Source organism: Battus philenor, unplaced genomic scaffold (assembly GCF_028537555.1).
Source record: "Battus philenor isolate CCGP_79_NKW_IND1 unplaced genomic scaffold, ilBatPhil1.0.hap1 SCAF_1, whole genome shotgun sequence".
NCBI lineage: Eukaryota > Metazoa > Arthropoda > Insecta > Lepidoptera > Papilionidae > Battus > Battus philenor.
The window spans coordinates 7,711,993-7,734,918 of NW_027181661.1; the positions used below are offsets into that span (position 1 = coordinate 7,711,993).

Sequence of the window (22,926 nt, forward strand, 5' to 3'; positions counted from 1 at the left end):
CAACCGGTTCTATCGTCCATGTTGATTTGTATACCTCTCACATCTAAAATGATGATGATAGCTCACACGAGCCTAAAAATTCAAGTGACTTGGCATATATCACCTTATAAAGACAACCGGTGGATTATAAGGCTAACAAAATTACTACAAGGAAAGAGAAAGGCAGGCAGACCATAGATGATGAACTGATGACAAGGAAGTAGAGGAAGACTGGCTATCCACTGGCCGGGACACAGGCGCATGGAAGAAGCCTTTACTAAAAAGGGATCCATATCTAAAATAAATATACTAACGACAGTTTTTTTTTAATAACATACGTCTTTATTTATTTATTTTTACTACAATGCTAAACTGAGCTTATAATATTATAAATAATAAGTTTCGCGAAACCTGTAGCGTCGTAGCGTTTACTAGGAAACAAAGCCTATTGTCCGTTCTATATTAACACAGTAACATATTAAATAATACAATATATCAGTATTTAAGAATACTCCAAAAACGAGTTATGCAATATTACATAACACGGGACATTCATACCTTTTAACGTCAATTTGCATTATTCTAAATTTTGCGTCTTGCCCATAGGGATTTAAGTTATTATAATAATAGAGACTGGGCTAATATAGTTGGCGGGTGCAGAAACAATCTTGCAAAGCTAACTCGAAGACAATGGGAGCGCAGCGAGCGAAGTTAAGGTGAACAATAGTCGCTTACCTCGCAAAAGGGAACCAGTGTAAATTCATGACTCGTACTAACGGATATTATTTTAATTTTGTAGCCAATAATTGTTCTATGTTTCATTTTTTTTCTTTTATTGCATATAGCCAGTCTTTTTATAGGCTTGTCAAAGTGCAAAACATATATATGCTCCCAAATAAAATCCAAAGCGAGTAATTGTTGTTAACAAGTATTAAAAAAAATGATTAACATTATGTTTTATCGAAAGAATTAAGAATGTCTAAGAAAAATAAAAAATAAGTATTTTAATTTACCGCTGTACATGTGACTTTCATTATAACGACGTTTATTATTATTTTTATTGTTCTTAGCTTCCGACTGATCCCGTTGGAAAACTATGAACAACCACGGTTGGACACAGGTCCAGCTTTGGGCGTACGTATGACTAAAATGATGATGGCGATTATTGTTATATATAATATTTGTAACTGGATATGTACATTGTTAAATAAGACAGCTTGCTATTTTGTCATATTATTTTATTTTCAATTACATGTTTGTGAATATTTTACTTATGGAATCCAAAGAAAAAATTTCATATATTTTCACCTACTACTTCCTTACTAAAATCTTTAAAACTAAAATGTAGTGTATGTTCGAAGTATCATATTTCCAGTTTACTTAATTTGTTGCGTTGCAGCGACCTTATCCAGCTAGACCAATTTTCAACTTGCACATTGCACCCTAGTTCCTTCCTAGACAAGTATAGTAGTGATGTGAAGTGGGATCATTTTATCGATATTAATAACATTTTACCTGAAGATTGATGATTGATGTTCTATAATACCTGTATATATATACAACTAGAAGATTAATTAACATATTAATATATATATTATCGTATAATTAAAAAAAAATAATACTTAGTAGTTAACATGTGTACTTTTATGATGGATTTTATAACAGTAATTAAACAACAGTTTTATTTATTTATTATTTAAAAAGATTACGGAGAAAAGTATAAGTATATGAGATTATTAACCTTCCACAGTTACATTATATACACACTGATTACACAATTGTGTTAAAATTACAAACAATATTCTATAAAACTAGGCAAATATTTATATAATAAACCAAAAACGAAATTTCGAAAATAATACAATGTATGAATAAAAAAAATTATACACCATCCAACGATCGTTACATATACAGTTGCTAAGTAATATATAATGGTTGATTTAATTTGCTCAAAATAAGGATTAAAAGTTACATTATTATCGACATAAGTTGTCCCATCCCTGCTTTTATACAATATTTATTAGCAACCCTCATTACCAGTTTTTTTCGTGTGAATACTTCAGTAGGCTTGCCAGTGATTTTCCGCATTCTGCGGATTGTTCCATCTGGCAACGTAGCACTTTTCTGCAATCACGCCAGTCATCTCATTATTTGGTAGTGTGAGTCCATTGTATTTAGATAAATAATACACTTGCTATGAAAATTTTCCAAGTGGCTGTTGGCAGGCTAAATTATCTGCAGAACATGTAGCCGCTGGGGCCTTAAAGTTCTGGACGTTCACTTACAAAATGGACAGACGACTTAATTAAAATTATCGGAAGACGCTAGATGCAGGCCGCATCTAACCGCTCTTAACAGAAAACTATGGAGCAGTCTTACGTTCAGCCGTGGACTTCCTACAACTAAAATCATGACGGTGAAATTATTTTGGTATTTATGTAATTTAAATACAAAACCATCAATGCTACTTAATTTGAGACTTTATGGCACTTGCTAATAGTAATATGATATGGTTTATTGGATTATAAAAATAGTAACCGCCGGTGGTTGACAAACCCTCTTACAAAAAGGTCAATTAACTACAAAAAACATTAATATATTTTATTTTACACAGTATTTATAGTTAAAACATATGATTGTAGTTTCAAAGGAATAACGTTATTATTCGATCAATATTAAAAATCAAATTTCCCCGCGGATAATACAGTTAATTTAATTGTAAAAATCCTTCACTATTTTATTATTCTCACAGACTTGATTCCGTTTTCATCTTTTTTATCCAAAAAATTTTGCTTTGGAATAACATCGCCCTCGGAATTACAGAGTTCATAAACCGTTATATGTCATATTCTGATATTTTCTTATTTTAAACTAAAAAGTATTTTCCGAAACGGTTTTGATCTATTTTGTCAAAAAACCTGTTAGGTGATTAAAACATGGCTCGCAATCTATTATATTAAAATAATAATTGACGTAATTTTCTGTAATTGTACTTATCTAAAATTAAGAGGTATAAGTTTACATGTATGTATAATTTATGATAATTTTATATCCTCTTACGTATTTATTAATTAGTAGATAATATGTATTAAGCAGTGAAAGTCTAGCGGTAGAGGACTGAGACTTGCGATATTAGGTCGTTGGTCCGATTCCCGGGATACAATCTTACATAATTTACACTTTGCAATAATTATACAGGATTGCCACTTTTCGCAAATAAGTTTGCAATTAACTGGCAGCTGTGCCTTCTTAGTATCGTAATACCACATTGTGATCACCAACCAGACTGCCAAGCGTGGGATTATGGTATATCTCTCCTTAGATATTTAGGGGAAGGAAGGCTACGACATGTAGTGGGTGTCTTAGGGCTGAAACGTTGACGAAGATACTAGTTGTGATTTCTGCACAACTTTACATTAAATACGAGTATGAATAGAGAATGCCCATAAGGAATTAACACTAAATATACCGTTATGGGTCAATATGACCTATTGGGTTTTATCTTAATGATTTTGCAAATTTTGATGTAATGAATTTTTGTTACTGATCAATCTACAGCTATTATACTCATTAAATTTAATTTTTATTTCATTGCTAAGAAACCTATTTCGTGCATTTAAGCAGGAAACAAAGTCGGGTCATTTGACATATAATTTGGTAAGAATAAGTACTTAATAAGTGTTGGTATGATTAGTGTTAAGTCCAACATTATATAGAGTAACAAAGTAAGTAATTAAATCGATCGACTTAAATTGACTGTAATTTAGTATACATAACATATATATACACACAAAGTTAAGATATAAAGTTAACATTTTTTTGTTGAGAGATCGGAAATTTTCAATATGCTTTCTGATTAATTAAATTGGGGCAAAGGTACATTACCTCAAGGGGAGGGGGACTTATTCTATTTCAGAAGAAAATTATATTTTTACGGCACTTAAAGTTAACTTTGTTGCGAGTTTTCCCCGCGTTCTACACTTTCATTAGGGCGTCGCTGACTAATTAATTTTTTTAAGTCTAAATTAAAGAAGCGCCGAACAGTGCTCATTCGTGCGAAAATTTACAATTTTATACACCTTTTTATTAGCCCCGGGGTTTTGCCAAATGACTTTTTTACATAGTAGGAAGTCAAGTTAAAATACGCTGTATTGCGTTTTAAAACTTTGACGCAAAATTATCTGTTGAATAATAAAATAAAAAATCACTTGATTTAATTACCGACATTGAGGTGGCCGCTGGGGCTTTAAGGTCTGGTCTCTCGCTCTGAGTCTTATTCGCAAGCTCATGGTCGTTCGACGTGGGGCAGAGAGAGCTTTACTCTAGATTTTTCCAATAGATACAATCGATAATGTGAAAATTCGTCGATGAACGAAAATAACCGAAGTGGACCAGCAAATTGGCAAATTGAAGTGGCAATGGGCAGAACAAATAGCAATACGGTTCTAGAATGGAGACCACTGATCAGCAAACTTAGAGTGGGATTCCCACCCACAAAGTGGACACACGATCTCTTCAAGAACGTCGCAATACGCTGGATGCAAATCGCTTTTTTCCATTTAGAAATCTGTAACGGCTGAAATGATGATTACAATGCGGGGTAACTTTGACTTTGTGGATATCGGAGCCGACAATAATCTTAATAATTTTCTTTTAAATCTTTGCAGAAGAAAAACAAAAGGAAAAAAATTATTGCCGTTCTGTCACGAGTAATATTTGCATTTTTAGTTATGATTAGATAGAAATTAATTGTATAAAAACTGTTAACGATGTTTTTAATTGAGAATATTTTTTGATCTGAATTTTTGCGTCAAAAGCTTTCAAACTTATAAGATCTTGATGTTTTGAATTTCTTCATTGATTTTGAATCTTATAAGTTGGACAGTGGCAACCTAATAGCCTAGTGAGCACAAAATTACATCAGTAAGAGCTATATTGTTAGGAGTAACATACTATTTATATTCTTTATAATGTTTGGAATGAATACGTAACAATATTTATAAGGATAGAGTTTAGAAAGCTGAAGAAAAAAGAATACAATTATAAGATAACTATAAGATCTAAGCTCACTGGGAAAGTGATAGATTAGGGTAACAGATAGCAAGAATATGAAGAATGTGTCATTGGTCAAAGCAAATACCTAAATTAAAATGATTTACTCTACATGGAATGTGCGAATGAAAATCTAAGACGTTATTTCGGAAAGATAATTATTGCTTTATTTTTTTATATCATCGCTAACAATGTGTGTAGGCACAGGTGTATATAAATGATTTTATATTACATTTTAGAGTTATCCTCATTGTCATAATATATACTACGTACGATGATATATTTTAACAATAAGAGATTTAAACCTGTAAAAGTTATAAAAATTGACCTAGCATTCGTGTAACCTTATTAATGGTTAAAAACAAGAGTTTAAATGGTGAACTACAAATTAATTAAGCTAAACGATGTACGAGTCCACCGACGAACGAGCTCCTGCCCACATTCGATAATTTACGATTAATATTATTAATATACATATGAGTGTATTCATAATTACCTACTACGTTCTGTGGTCGGCCAATGTTGTTTATTGAAACTTTACACTTTGTTTGTGTATTTTTAGTGTGATTGCATTTATTTAGTTATTAAACTTTGTTTTGTAAGCTTAATCATAATTATGATTTTGCCGTTGTACAAGAATGTACTCCAACTTTTTTATGCAAGATAGGGAATATTACAGTTTCTCCGGGCTTCAAAACTTCATAATACACTATACCGCCAGAATCCCACTAGCATAAAGCATGGTCGTTTTGCCGAAGTGGTTTGGCCTTAATGATCATGACGCTTCGAGTTTTTATACATCCATTTCTCGTCACACGTCACTATTCGATGCAAAGATTATTTACTTTTATGTCATTAGAGCAGAATTTAACAATTGACTTTGCTACTTTCAATTTGATTTGAAATACGAAAAACGACCAAATCTTTGTTAAATAAAAAAAATACTACATAGTCAAATTCATGATCGACGGTTTTCGTTATGAAAAACTCTTGAGGTGTGATAACCCGGGGGCAATTTTTGTGCTCCTTGCATTTTTAGACGAAATCTCGGTGAGTCTAAGCTTAGACTACTTTAGTCGAGAAAGTAATTAAGAACCAACTATATCAAATGTTTAGATATATATATGTATAGATGATAATTTCCTCCTCCATAGGTATTCAATAGGACTGATTGGAAACAGTCTACATCCAGGTTCGAAACTAAACGTTAATTTTAACCCATAGACGCCAACTGCATGGCATAGGCCCCTCTCAAAGATACCTCTGGGGGATATAATATAATCGCCATACTTGGTAGGCAGGTTGGCGGATGCACTGTGGTATTATGGTACGCTAAGGACGCTGCTGCCCATCCTCTGGAAACTTATTTGTAAGCTGTTGAAATTCTATATAAATAAAACACAAAGTGTGAATTATCTATGATTGTATCCCTGGAATTGAACCCGCTAGCTATGATAGCAAGTCTAAGTCTTCTATCATTGGGCTACTACTGCCAGCATCATCTAACGTTAAAATGAGCTTCTGGGACATCGGATGGTGACAGTGCTTAATAATGTTTATTGAATAGGCAACGTTGATATTATTGCATGTTACCTGTTATTTTTTTAAGCATTAATTTCTGGCAATCGATCTGCTATATTTACAATCACTTTCCACTAAAATTAATGCAGTCACGCTTTGAAAAACATGATGTCGCTGGAAATCTAACAGTTAGTCAAAAATTACATAGTTAAACAGATCGTGTCTGCACAGAATTGACGGATTCACAAGCAACGTGTACACTGTTTACACGCTCGCGGAAAGCTTTACAGAGTTCATCGAGTTTTTTTGCAAAGCCAACTGAAACGCGCGCCGTGCGTTGCAACGCTGAAGTAAAATTATTATTCGGCACATTCACATGAAGCACGTTTTATCCGTTCTATTTGTTAGCCAAATCTTTATTACTAAAACTTTCTATATTTGTTTATGTTTTGTAAAACTTAGCAATCCTTTGTAAAAAAGTGTTTGCCTGTTGTGCTATAATTTCAGGGTATCAGTGCAATATTTTCATTAACACTTTATGTTGATTATTCATTATTTGGCTGGATATAGTTGTTATTTACGAACAGTAACTTTAAGTTACTTTAAAAAATTTAGACTTGGAGACTACAAACGTAATGAGTGAAATGCTGACACTACTAAGATAATTTATATTTATATGTATATATATTTGTGTGTGTATCCATTCGATTTTTTAAAACCAATCTTATTTTCATAATTCCGTAAATATTTCAATATATATGCCAGTGTTTATGATTTTACAACATTAAACCATTTAACAACAGTAAGACAATATAATTATTCTATTATTTTTTTTACGCCCCTAGTTTTTTTTATCCTTATCTTGATTCTATTTTTTATTATTAATTAAATTTAACCCCGGAATGTCTTGTATACTAACGTCTTTATTGGACTTCTAAGTAACGCGGCCGTCCACTTCATCTGCGGATAGCGGAAAACACCACTAAACCAATAATGATCACTAATTCGACCCAAACAATCCCCGACCCGAGTTGAATATTTTCATTACGTATTTCTATTTTAATATAATCATCATTGGATACATTTCTATCTTATGTCCTGCAAAACTAAGGTCACCATACATAATGTATGAATAATGAGCTATTACATCTATATCCAATCAGCCTGTAGGTGTAAATATATAATACTTCCTTACAAAGCAGCTTGAATAATGCCAACAGAATGAAGTATACAGGGTGATAGGTTAGGTGTAATAAGTGTAAAAGCTATTATATTAGCCCATTCAGCAGCCAAAAAATTTAAAGCTTTTCCAATCAACCTGTATGAAGTTATCACTTTGAAATATATTACATTAATTTATTTCTTCTATTGGATGCAATAGACTAATAACTTTTGGTGATGCAAAGTCTGCAGGGATAATTAGTGAACAATATTTATTTTTAATATGAAATGTGTAATTCGAATTTCCAAAACACATTTTACGCATTACGTTATTTATTATTTCTGAAATCATTGATTTTTGGATAGGGTACAACAAATATTAATTGACAGCAAAGGCAATATACATTCACTCCTTTAAAAGTTTTATACCTATATGCAATCACCTATATACATCATCCTGTACCCATGACACAACGCGAACAATAACTTAGTTTATAAGTTACCCAACTATCTTTTACAACAATTAAGGTTTAACATCGCACGTAAAGCTATTCAAACTATTTGTTTATAAATTTAAGACATTATTTTAAGTACGGTAGGAAAGTATTCGCGGGCTAGTTGACTAAAACAGCAGTTTTCATAATCTATTCTCCGATTTCACTCAAATTCACATCGCGCTTAATTCGTTCTGGGAATTAGTTTCGTAGGAATGTAATTAAGGAAAGTTTTTGGATTACCTGCTTTGTTTTACCGCTTTCAGCGACCGACAGAAACGAATCCGCTTCTCCCTTCAGTCTGTTCACGAACACGATGACCGAGAGGGAAAAATGTACCAAATTGAGGATCTACCTAAATTGGCCACTATAACCTATTTTTCGGCCACTTATTTAGTTTTACTTTATCGTCGTATTTCGGAAACTCGGCGCCCCTAGACAGTGAGATATTTACCAATTTAGTTGCTGTAAATTTGTTTTGTTGGCAACTTGTTTTCTCTCATGACCAAAAACTGTTATCACCTTTTGCAATCACATCCTAAAAGTTGTGTGGACATTGTTACATTATTACACAAAAAAGTTATACGAAGTCATTCGTTATGTAAGCGAAAAAGAAACCTTTAAAGATGATTACATAGCTCATTTGTCATGAAAAAGGTATAATGCTTTATACACCATATACAATCACCCTAGTGCTATTCTTAAATATATTTTTTTCTATTGTAATGCGACAAGCTAATAACTTTTGGCGGTAATAAACTTGCAGGCACAGACAGAAAAATAATTAATTTTGATACACACTTATTTAAATTTTACCACTTTTTGTTATCGTATTAAGTTGTTTATTATTTCTGAAAACATAGATTTTTAATATATTATTATTTATACTTTTACACCTGTATTCAATCACACTGTATATATTTTCAATAAGTATTATACCTCAGTGTTTCAATTTTTAAAATAAGTACAATCTTAAAATCTGATTTAATCTTTCCTATACATATATGTTATTGAAAACTATATACCAAACAACTCGAAGTAAAAATACTTTTAGAATAGCTCAAGAAATATATGTAAAGTGTACTTTGTTTTTGAAAAAACAAAAGAAAATTCAGTGGAATGCTCGCCATAAATTGTACCACTCCCGGGAATTGTAACGTTTGCATACCGGCCGACTAGTGTTACCAATTATGTTGGAACTGTCAAATAAAGTTTTATCATAAACTTAAAACAAAAGAAACATTACATGACATACGTCATTCGCTGAATAACAAGCTAATTAAATAAAATTGGAAACTTACTGAAAAGTGTGTAGCAGGCCTCTTTTTTTGTTTATTTTGTTAGCACATATATAAATACAGCCTAAGACATATATAAATACAGCCTAAGACTAACTGGAGCCCAATATGATATAAACAAGAATCTTATTGAAGCCCGGCTTCCTTCAACTTAAAACTGCGTGGTTTCCAGACGCGATAGCCCACAACAAACCCAGACGAGTTTTTACTATGCGTAGTTGTAGAGCTATCTATTCGCAAGTTATATTATCAATTCAAAAAAACTTAACACTTCGATGGATAACAGATAACAAATCGATATTATACAAGTTTATATTTAATGGACTCCTTAAATGTATTAAAAATGAAAATTAAAGAAATTACATGTGAATACTGTAAAGTAATCGAAACGTAAGTAGTAATTATTCATATTTTTTTTAATTCAGAAATCCATACGATATTAAACTACGTTTACTAACAATCTCAGTTAATTATGTTTTAAATTAATAATATGAGATTATGCGTAATATGTTAGATATAACAAAAAAAAGTTTAGCGTACAAAAGTAAGGCTACTGTGTTTATCCACTAAGTTTAAAACTTTTGCTCAGTCTAGTTGCAAGAATTTACAATCTTACTGGGCACGCACACACGTACGGGAATAGCTTAGGGCCGAGATACTGACTATTTTCACGTTGGAGTACACAACACTGCTATTGGTTCTACTTCAAGACTGTATATGATTTCCCGCGTGGTGCATACCTTCTGTATGTAGAGTATTATCATAACTAGACTTAACATTATTTTTTCACGAATATCTTATTAATACCTGCTCGTATTTATGCTCTACTATGAAGATTAATAATACAAATATCTGAATCCTTTATCGTTGTACCTGACAAGTTGAATTGGAAATAATCGATTATCTGTTCAGTTAGTAAGATCAGCTTACTCTATAGTTTCTATTTTAAATAATTGACATATTCTGCTTGGCTCTTAGCTATTAGCACGTACAATTTTATTTTCAGAGCTGGACGCAGATAGCAAACTAGTGTGCTCCCTCAGTAGCCTCGGTTCCGTTCGCTACCAATGACTTTAATACAGAATTTGCAGACCTGTGTTTGTTTTGATTCGGAGGTTAGTTTTGGAGACTCCGACGAGTAACAAGGCGCAAGAACCTCTGAGCCTCGTCTGGCTAATTTTACTACTACGTCAGATAATTTTGCATTAAGAATTTTACCAAGTTTTAGTTGTCAAATTGCTTAAATCATCGGTTTCTTAACGGTAACTAAGACCGAGGATTCTCTAGTGCATGTGGATGGTCGATTCCCAACTTGTAGGTCGCTCCAAAAAGTAATTGGGCAGAAGAAGCCCCGAGAAGGGACTTCGGCTTGGTTTAATATATTAATATGAAACTATTAAAAATATATAAGCCTTATTCTAAGTGTTTTCCATAGGCTGCAATACGGACTTTATTAAACCTTGCGGCCAGTTCTCAATAGTATTACATATGCCGTCTTTTTTTATTCCCATACTCATTTTTCGTTTTTCTCAAAGTCTTTCATTTTTTTCTCTAACTTCCTTCACCTTATCTTTTATTCCTATTACCAAGGTTGAGTGGACCACGGACCATTCTTGGTTATTGAAGATGGTGTTGTTAAGGGGTTTAACTAATTTCTCAAGAATGGTAAGCAGTCTCTCCTTCATAACTAACCAACCAAACCTTCGCTGAAGTCGGGTAATGCCTGCATTGTACTCTGATGACTAATAAAATAGGTCATTTTGTTAGGTAAAATATTTTTCAATTGTAACAAATTTCTCACTCGCAAACATAATTTTTCTTTGCAAGTCTTACGTAGTTGTTTTGATTTAACCAATCTATTTCTTTTAAATTATTAGTTTAAAATAATCAATGCTTTTCGTTTAGGCTACAAGTTCTATATCATCTTTAAAATACACGACATGGTGCTATCTTCATCTCCCGTGATAAAATCTCTTACTTTTGGATAGGCTTTCTTTGAATTCTTTCCCTAACTAAGTTAATCCCCTTTTTGGAAGAACACTAGGTGGACGGTCAGATATTTTTCTGTCACAAACAGAGGAGGTTGTACCTATCAATAGCCTGATATACAAATTTTTGACAAATACCAAGCGTATGGAGGATTTTAAAAATTTTATTCGTCACCAATCCTACTTTTTAGTGTAATCACAGGTATTCAGTTGGCTTTTTCACCCCACTCTATTTTAATATAATGAAATGTGTTACAATATATTGGCGCGAAAATTAGAAAACATAGTGAACAATCAGACAAAGGCAATATTTTTTATTTGTAATTATTTACAGTATTTATGACCAGGCAAAGTATAAAAATAATAAGTGGAAATGGTTTTTAATTTATTATAAGTCTGTACGTTTTCCAAAAAAAAAAATATCAGTACACCTATTTGCTGAAACGCATGTATACTTATCTATATCTGACAAAGATTTCTTAGCGAGTTGGAAGGTTAAATCTCCTGTAGTAAAATATTTAGAAAAATTTCTTAGTTTTCCATTAGATTGAAAGTTTTTTCAATAAATCTGTCGAGTTTATGTCTAAGAATAATCATAAAAATAAAAAAAACGTGGTGTTATTTTATCAAATTTACAATCTCATTACCATATATATACCTAAAGTTTTGGTATTATACTAATTTTAAATAAAACAATATTTTTTTATATGTTTATGCATATAATTCAACAACAATTTTATAGTATTATTACAACTTCAAGTTTTTGATAACCATATTTTGCTTATCTTTGAATTATAATAGGTTTTTTGAAAATTGATATCGGTTTCTTAAAAGCAGGTGTGATAATTTTACTCCATCACATGACAAGCCAGTGCTTTATCTCCTTGCACATACTACTCGATCTTTATTCAGCTCTGTAGGACGGTGGTCAACCTCTTTCCTTCGTTAGCTTCTATACCGAGATTTTTATTTTCACTATAGGATACTGCAGAAAAGAGTACGTAAAGTCGACGTACTCTATTACATGGTTACTAGTGATTTAATTTTATTAATTTTAAAAAGTGCGTGTAGAAAACCGGTTACATTTATATATAAATGAAATTCACATAAATAAATTCAGTGTCTGTAGAGTGCATAAAATTATTGGTAATTTTGTTTTTTTTAATTTTTTATAAATATTTGAATAAATTCTAATCGGTTAGTTTAAACAGGGAAGAGATTCCGGTAAAATAATGAAGAACGGTTGCTATTTTATTGTTGTTGTAAAAAGGATGTAAGTGTGTACGTATGCTGGCTGCTAGGGCCTTAAGGTTTTGGAGTGGAAACTACGGTGCAGCAAGCAGAGCTTAGGACAGGACATCCACCCACAAGACGCTGGAGGCAGATTTCAACCGGTCCTATTGCAAGTCTGTGAACGAGGCCTTTGTCCATCAGTGGACGACTTATAATTAAAATGTTGATAATGTATTTTTTCTGTTCTATTACGGTGTATTATTCTCTTTATTTTTTGAAATAGGGTGTACGGCATCTCATGAAAATTAATAGATCCGTTTAATTAATAATAATTAAACAATATACATTTTTGAAGTTGAAAATTGGGTTTGGTATCGCAAGGGTGAATATGCAAAGATATTTCCGCCACATAAAACTAAAATAAGTTGGAAAACTACAAAATTGATGAACTAAAACTGGAATTGCTAAAAATTATTACGAAATATTAGTATTGAAACTTAATTGTAAAATGTTAAATGATGATATATTTTGGTTATGCCCATTTATAACTACAGTAAAATATATTACTTTTAACCATTAGTAATCACAATAAAACTCACGAATAACTTAAATTGATTAATAAAAATAAAAAAATTGAGGTCAAATTTCTCGCTAATTATTTTGGAGGCTGGATGCAGCCGCCGCTTCCAACCAGCTCTATTGAAAATTTAGGGAAAGGCCTACGTTCATATGTGACACACTAGATGCATTAATTTAATACGTTTTTCTATTTTAAAACTAAATGTGTTATGGCAAATGTGGTTAATAAAATAAGACGAAACACCTGGAACTCTGCTATAAGTAATTACATTTAATTTTAACATTTATTGGAAACTTATTTTTTTTATATAAAATTAGTTTCATATTTTACCTCCTAAAAATTTATTTTACCATTACTCTTAAAAATTGGCTGAGAAAATATCAAGAATCTAATAAATTTTTATAATAGAAAAAAACGTCTTTGGTTTTTTCGCATTTTTCAAAATAGATTAATTGACTATAGTAAAACAGTATAGTATCACACAAGCCATCATACATCGTCTGGTAAAGCATATCGGAAGTTATCTTTCGCTGAGATCTGCTTCCAGAAATTCTTAGCGATAGATTATATAGGTGTTCTGAGTACACCTATCGAGATATCCACGTCATGTTCAAGGCTTGTATCAAGAATCGGCGTTTTTCAAAGTTCTGTTTTTTAATTTTAATTTTTATAATTCCGCTACCGTGTTTGGTGCAGGGACTTTACATTATTAGATAAATATTCTTTTCATTTCATTCATCTTCACAATCTCTTTATTCCCTTCTCTTTCATATCCACTTCCACACATGACACACCTTTCTCCCCTCGTTCTAATCCCTTGATCACAGATTATTACAATATCACAGTTTATTTGATTCGTATATAACTTTTGTTTACATTTCATTTTAATTTTTATTTCTGATAATGAATTTTATGAAGTTGTTTGGACTATTTACCAACTGTTAAATGCTGTTTTAATTGTCGTGCGGTCCGGGAGTGCGATCACCAAATTAAGTAACAATAAAGTCAAAACCGAGTTTTTTTATTTTTATGTCTGGTCAATGATGTAGGATCATCCATTACCGTGATGTCTTGTATAGAGTGATTCCTTCCCTTGAAGGTGATAATGTTTAATACATGAAGTGTATAATACATGCTTCTATTTCAGAATACTTCTTGGGTTCTGAAGGTGCCACGACTTCGAACTTTCATTGGTCTGAGAGATCATATAGGCTATTCCCCGGTTATTGCTATGGATGATGTTCCATTTGGTATGCCTACTATTAAAACCCTAAGCGTAAATATTCGTACCTCTACTCAAGAACAGAACTTCAGTCCAAGCTGTCATTGATAATTTTGTTATTGCATTATTCTTTGATATGCTATTGACAACGTCACCGGGACTTAAATAACAAAGAGAGCACTTAATCTAGACCTCTTTCGTCATCATCATTATCATTTCAGCTGTAGGGTGTCCACTGTTGGACATTGGCCTCCCTCATAAATTCCTAAAGATTTATATCATAAAGAAGCAGTCCTTATGCTACCAGGATTTTTTTTGCGAAAATTTCTTTTTAAAATATTTTCCTAATCTATTTTTTATAGGAAGTACTATATAATCAGTCGTTGTGGATAAACTGCACTAATGGAAATAACTTTATTCATCGTTTCAGCCCCTGCAAGGTATAGGCCTCCCCCAAAGATATCTATGGGGGATATACCATAACGATTGGCAGGCGGGTTGGCGACCGCAGTGTGGTTTTATGGTACGCAGAGAAAGCTGTTGCTTATCATCGAAAACTTGTTTTGAGCAGGGGCAATCCTATACAATTAATGTACAAAGTGTGAACAATAAAATATTGTATCTTGGGAATCAAACCCGTTAGCTACGATCGCATGTCTCAATCCTCTACCACTGGACTGCCACTGCTCAAGTTGATTTATTTTTTGGTATATATTTCCATAATATACTCTAATATTTATTACACAATTTGATATACTTCAATAATAATAATGAGTATTAAAATAATACGAAATAAAGCAAATAGAAAAAAGATTTTTCTAACTTCAACAACACCATGTGGTTCCCAATGATCATGTAGTAAACGTTACCTTCAAATAACTCCAGTATTGCATCTCTGAATTTAAACATTCCATATCCTGACCAGGTTGAAAATGATGTAAATAAAACCTCATATTCAGTTTCAATATTTTGTATTACAAATAAATAAGCTACAATATGTTATATTTAATCTCACACAATATTAGTTATGTGTTAGTGAATACATGAAATCAATTAAAGTTAAAAAAATATATTTAAAATAATTACCGCATCATCATTCTTTGGTGATATTGAAAAAAAAAGTTATTTCGTTGTAATATATTATGAAAAAGAAATATTTATATATATATATATTAGTACATAGTCGAGTTAGTTATTAATATTTACAATTTGTACCAACATATAACATATGGCACGACACAATAGACATATCACTTATCTAGATTTATTATAGACTTAATATATATTAGACGCTTACAGAAAATCTTTATACTAAGCACGAGAAATGCAAGAAAATAAATGCAGCTTTGTTAAAGTAATAAAAAAAAACTGTTTTTTTATTATTGATCAAATATTTCCATTATTGAAAGTCATAATACTTTTAATACATATAAAAGAGTCAATGTTAATAAAGAATGTAATAAATAGTGATTGTTTATTTGTGAATGTATATTACCCTATAATGAAGTGTTGGATAAATATGGAGATCATGTTTGTATCGAAAAAATTCAGATATTTTTCAATTTTACAAAATATAATATATATTCAACTTGTTAACACCGCAAAGACAAATGTAAACAGGGAATTCCGGTAGATGGGTATCCACAAGTTTTAGTCCCATTTTTTTCGAATCCATCTCCATACTTTTCTAGCTATGATAACTGGGCAAATATGCATTCGTAATTCCAATCTCTGTATTAAGCATACATTTTCGACTTATAAATATACATAGCAAATAACTTTGATTTGAAAATTGCAGAATAAACATTCATATTGTTCTATATATATATATATATATAATAAATATCAGACAAATTAATTATCTGTATTGGATAAAGAATACATTATTTTAAAAATAATATACATATTGTTCAAAATTACTTAAACAGTGAAATTCTAGTTTTAAATTATAATATTGTGATATTACCTCATATTAAAACGATTAAACCTTTCAGAGGATTTTAGAAGAAATAAAACTTACAAACTAATATTACAATAATCTATTGCTTTCTCAAATCAAGCAGATGTAGGCACTTTATGGTTCGGTAAATTAAAAATGGCTTCCTAAACTCTACCTAAAATTAGCCGGTCTACTAGGTCCCTCGGTGGGTTCCAGAACAATTCTCTTGAAGCAACCTTCTGGTAGTTGATTTAATACATCCTTTACATTGTCCACTTCTGTGCGAAGATGATCATGCTCGTCTTGATATTGTTTCATCCATCTTTAATTAAAATAATTAATAACAATTATTTATAACAAAATAAAAGATTACTTCACAGTATTTTCTTTCATTCTTAGGTATGAAACAAGAATATAAAAAATAAAGAATATATCGCTGTTAAAAATGATATATACCTCTGGTGATTATTCTTGGCCTCCGTCAAAGATTTTATTTTGCCATCCAAGTCCACTGCACGTAGAGCGCTCTCGGCTGCATCAAGACTTTTTTCTGAAAATGTATTTAATACAAATAGATTTATTTACTTCGCAACAATCAAGAACTGTAACCTATACATTAAGGACTGTGAGATGGTTCAATATTTAAATTATTAAGTCTCATACAGGGACTCATCAAGTTTATCATATATAATAGCATCACATTTCTTAGAAATTGAGAATGTGTATATTATAAATAAACTTCAAAATCGTACAACCTAAATACAGGTTATTTATATTATACCTTGTGTCCCGATAATGGTAATATAATTAAAAGGTTGAAATAGTATATTCTATAAATTATCTAAAACATTTATTAAATTATCTACACATAGTATTAAAAATGTACCAACATATGGTAAACACATAATATTGTGTTAATGACCGTGCAGTAATGTAACGTATATATGGGTATAAATAACCCCCCGACACAAGCAGCGTAAGATACATCATCGTGGCGATCTATTGAAAGCCTGTGATGCCTTGCAGTGAGCATCTATCGGCCGAGAAGAGGAAGAAGGCCGATTGCCTAAGAAATTATAGGGTATAAAGCTTAATATTCTTTTACCTTGATTTGATACCACTTGATCTGTACTTGATACTATTACGATGACTGATATATAAACATATATACAGATTTTTGATGTCTGTGCACGATTCTATTCCATATTATTATAATTTATAATACGAGCTACTCAAAAAAATTTTGAAGTGTTGTGGCATCTTCAGTCACAAAAATTAACCTTAATGTAGGAATACTTACGTAGTCTATTCAAAGCCTCGTCATCCAAAGTGGGGAGGTTGAGTAATTCGTCCATAATAACTTTTAAATCTTCTAAACCTTTAGACACTTGTTTCTCGGCCTCCCTGGCGTCGGTATTAGCTTGACCAACCTAAAACAAGTTATTTTGATATCAATAAAATATCAAAGCTTGCGAAAATGACACTACAGTAAGACTAATATTAAAAATTCTAACCATCATACACATTTTCTTATTTGACATTAATTCTCACGTTTAATTCAATATAAAGATGATAAAATATACGTACGTATATATTATCATTTTTCTATATAATAGGTAAGTAAGAAATAGGTATTTATTTCCCAATAATGTGTAATTACTCGAAAATAAATATCTATTTCTAATTTCCCGCGCAAAAGAACTTAATTTTTAATTTATAGAAAACATGGCATGTAAATGAAATTGTTCAATGTTGCCATTAATACACATTATTTATAGTTAAAAAAGATAATATTATGTAATTCGTATCAAGATACTTTTTTATTATAAGTTAATTCGGATTATTTTTAATTACATAAAAAAATCGTGATAATTACACAAAATCAAATCAAATTACTGACTAAATACGATTTGGGAATATGAAATTTAAAAGTAACTTTGAAAAAAAAAATTACTACTACAAATTATATTCAATAATAAAAATTTATTTTACCTTCATTTTAGCATCACGAGTTAATTGCATGTTCTCCTCTGCTTGTTTCTCTCGGTCTTCAATTTGTTTCGCGGTTCCCTTAACTCGTGCTGTAAATAAAAATAGATTTTTGTTTTAATTAATATTTATGTAATTAATATTTTTTTATATTACAAATAATATTCTATTACATATTTTTTTCTATAATATTCTAGTAGAGTCGTAGCGAAATTCAATGATTTACGTAAACACTTTTCTGACAGAGTTGTTTTCATTTTATAATGTCTTTTCACAAACATCAATCAGCTATATTTGGTGTAAACTGGCATCTCAAATACAACTTGTAATGAATACATATCCTCCTATTGAAGTATTTATTGTTAATTACATAAACGAAACAATATTTTTCTTATCTGTTGTGTAGATTGCGTGTTTTCAATCTCTTCTAAATCTACAAACATGTCTATTGGTTATCTGTGCCTCTCTTTGTTGACTCGTAGGGAATGCTTGTAACTACCTATATAAGGTCTGCTATGAGGAACAATTCCAATTATACTTAAATAAATAAACATTCGGAAAGTGATATCTATGTGTAAAAATGAAAATTACTTACTCGATAGTTTATCAGCTTCATCTCTAAGTTTACCAGCTTCGATGCGAGATGTCGATGCCTTTTTGCGTATTTCGTGTGCTGCCTGTGTTACAAAAAAGAATCATTACTACCAGTCTTTAGTTGTTTTAAAGCTGCATTCATTTATTTTTATTTATGCATTAACTAATGTTTGTAATTCACATAAATCAGAAGAATTATTATTTCGATTAAATAGAATGAAAACAGTATAAACATTTTAAAGATGATAAATGTATACAGCCTTGCATAGATCAAAGATAGGCCAGAATATGCATATTAATATACAAATTCATCCTCTGGATCCTTCGAGGAACTGCCAGAGTAATCATACTTATAGCAATTTAGGCGGTTATATTTATAAACTAAGAGCCCAAAAATTCAGATGTATACACCTATGAACCAATCACCCTGTAAAAAATGTACGCTCCGAAATATGTTACATTAATTTTTTTCATTTTACTGGAATGCGACAGCCCGACAATGTCTAAAAGTGTCCAGGGGCAGATAGTAAAAAATAATTAATTTTAGTATGTAGTAATTCGAATTTTGAAAAGGAATAGAATACTATATATTTATTTTATATACTCGATCATTACATATTATTATTATTAAACCATTTTTGGATAGTACGTAACCGCAAATACGCCTCTTTAAAACTTTTACAGTAATAACGAGTGTAAATAACAAAAGTATTGACATACTAAGTTTAATAGAGACGGATTTAATAATAATAATAATAATAGTCAAGGTAATAGCTTATTAAAACGTAAAGACAGTTGTAGTTTGTAATATTACTCGACTGTTAGCATCCCAGGAGTTTTTGTTCATTAAGAACACCTTAACCCCATTTTAAAAAAAAAAAACAATACATTGTATTTATTTAGTACTTTCAACTTTAATAAATACTGTTTATCACTTTATAAATATGTTAATGTATTGAATGTTTAATCACAACTAGAGCTTTGTTATTTATTTATGTAAGTAGAATCTAAATTAATATCATCAGGTTATTATTATTCTTATTTATATTATATATAAATAAGAATAAAAAAGAATTCATTTCATTGAATATTTTCATTTTGGTTTACATTATATCTGTGTCAAAAAAATCAGTAGTAATTTGTTACCTCAGATGCTTTATCAGCGTACTCTTTCTGAGCCTGTTGAGCTAAATCTCTAGCCTCTTTGGCCTTATCACTGGCAGTGTTTAACTCTTCTGTAATACTAGAGATGCTCTCCTCAGCGGCAGCGACCTTGGATTGTACTCCTGGAACATCTAAAGCGGCTTGCTCTGCCAGGCGACGAGATTCTGCCACTTGATCACTAAATTCTGTAAAATATTTCAACAATTACCCCTAAAGATAGTAAAAAATATATATTCTCGTATTAATTTCTCTACTACAATTTTGTTTTTCTTAATAAAAATAGAGTTTTATTACAATGTCTGCTAATTAAATTATAAGTAACATTGATTTTTTACATACTCTTAGATCATAAATTATTAAAGAGGTCCGAGTGCCAAGCTGATTTAAGTTGCCTGCATATATATTATACTAAAGATAGACAAGTCTACTATTCTAGATTAAGTTAACATTAAGTGTCTAAATATAGTTGAATAATAGAGGAATAATATAAATTAAACTAATTTAAAATAACTACATAATGCATAACAGAGAGATAAAGTTCTACAATATCTGTTTCTTCAGAACTAATGTTTTAATTAGTAATAAATACTTATATATATATATATTTGTATTTAAACATAACGTGAATAAGTTTGCCTTGTCTTGTTTTTGTATCAAAATGTATTTGATATTATTTTTACAAATATTTCAGGTTTTTATTTTAAACAAACATTTGTTTTCAATTAATATCACAGAGCGAAGGATTTTGAAATGATATAAACTTGGAATAAACCGTTCTACTACTATATTAAGAATATTGTAAGTGACCACAAAAAAATTCCGGCTGTGTTTGTTGCGGGCTTTTTTGCTTTAGGATGCTGTGGAACTCATGTAGATTAAGTTAAAGAATGACTTCATTATTTAGACCAGTGGTCACAGTAAATGGTACTTAGTGGATAGTAATATACCTTAAATGAAATACATAGCCTAACAGATTATATTATGTTTACCTAGATATATAAGTGAGTCAAATGGTATGTATGGTGAATTTGCGCAATAAATACCTTTCAGCGTTTTATAAATTTCATTCGCCTCTTTTAAAGTTGCCTTGGTCAGTTCGACGTCGTTTTTAGCCTGTGCCTGTAGCTCATCAAGCTTGGCTAGAAGATCGTTAAGTTCATCCTGCCTGTCATGACCTTGGTCTAACAAATCTCTTCCTTTACGAATGGCTTCATCCAAATTGTTAAGTGTCTCCTCATTATTGTTCATTAACTGGTCTAGCTCAGCCGCTTTTTCATCAATCTGTTAGACAGAACATACAATACGTTGATGACACTTACATGATAAAATGTGTAGCAGCCTTTTACTTCTAATATAATAATAACGTTAACAAATTGAACAAAGCAATTTAAAAACTAGGAACTTGAAACGTGCACACAAATCTAGCTGTGCATGAAGTAAAGGTGATTTGAAGTATTGTACTGACAAAACCATAAGGCTTAGAGACTCAAAGTGTGGTAGGATTATTAGTTTTACCGCGTAGACATCAAGTTTCAACGTATTTCACTAAGTTCTTTCAAAGTGAGTTTTGCGGGTGTGTAGCCAGTTAAAAATCAATGTTGAAATTTTTTGCCCAAACCATTCCAAACCCTATCGTGTTCTTTCTATGACTACAAATCTTTACTTCTTCAATATTTTAACTTTCATGTTACTGTTAGTCAGCATGTATATATATATATAAAAGACATTGACATATGCCTCCCCCTAAAATATCACTAGTTGGAAGGCGACTGCATTGTAGGAAGCCCCAGTGTCTGTTCACCTTGTAACGAACGTCCTCCGCATTCTATGCTGCGCTTACTGGTCTGTGGTTTCCACTCCAGAACTTTAAGATCCCAGCAGCGATCTCTTCAGTGAACTGCGACTTCAACTCATAAATCCGCTGGGCTATGTTACTTTCGTTCGTCTATGGATATTCACATCCCTGATTCGACCCCTTAAGAAATCCACACCATGATCAGTTACTACTGTAGTACGTTTCGTATTAAAGAATTACTACATTTATAAGTCTATACAGTTCAGATACACGACACAGAAGCATAACAGAAGGTTACAAAAGAGTAGAAGTAGAACAGTACAAAGAGAACGAAGAAATAAACAGAAATCCGTAAGCGTTACTTTTACACTACGTTTTCCACGTCGTCGTGATGCGAGACATCATCGGCTTATACTACGTGGAGAGAACATGCGCATAACAAATCAATACTTATTCGACAGAGCCGGTAGCACGAAAAGGAGAGTTATGATTTAGTACAATGAATATGGCTACACTATATGACGTTATTATATTGACAAAGCGTCATTGTAAAATAAAAGCATACAATACTCTTAGAAATTCCCAAAAACCTTCTATTTCTTAAAACATGAGAATACATACTGTTCTATTCATCTCAGATGCATCACGGCGGAGTTTACTGAGCTTAATATCTGGCAATAATGTCGTATTCACTTCTGCGTAGAGACCCAATGCGTCATCATAAACAGATTTTGCCCTCATCAGTGCTTGGTCTGCTAATTCTACCATACTGCTTAGTTTTCCAGATGCGGCATTCAGTTCATTAGCAAGAATTTGAACTTCGTTACTGAAAACGTAACGTAAAAGTATTATTAATATTTACATTTATGTAATCAATTTCAAGTAACTTCTAAGACTTTAAATGCAAATGTATGTAA

The 22,926-nt window shown here is 31.3% G+C and overlaps 1 protein-coding gene across 1 annotated transcript in view; it reads right to left on the reverse strand.

Moving 5' to 3' along the window:
- Positions 1-15,482: 15,482 nt before the first annotated feature.
- The window catches only part of LanB2 (laminin subunit gamma-1), a 29,523-nt gene continuing 22,079 nt past the window's right edge, over positions 15,483-22,926 (reverse strand). Inside the window, exons 22-29 of the mRNA XM_068777104.1 lie at positions 22,631-22,835; positions 21,258-21,495; positions 20,197-20,399; positions 19,052-19,133; positions 18,460-18,548; positions 17,768-17,897; positions 16,924-17,017; positions 15,483-16,789 (exon numbers count right to left, since the gene is read on the reverse strand). Coding sequence (XP_068633205.1) covers positions 16,639-16,789; positions 16,924-17,017; positions 17,768-17,897; positions 18,460-18,548; positions 19,052-19,133; positions 20,197-20,399; positions 21,258-21,495; positions 22,631-22,835 — 1,192 coding nt within the window. The 3' untranslated portion in view covers positions 15,483-16,638. The remainder of the gene's footprint in view (positions 16,790-16,923; positions 17,018-17,767; positions 17,898-18,459; positions 18,549-19,051; positions 19,134-20,196; positions 20,400-21,257; positions 21,496-22,630; positions 22,836-22,926) is intronic.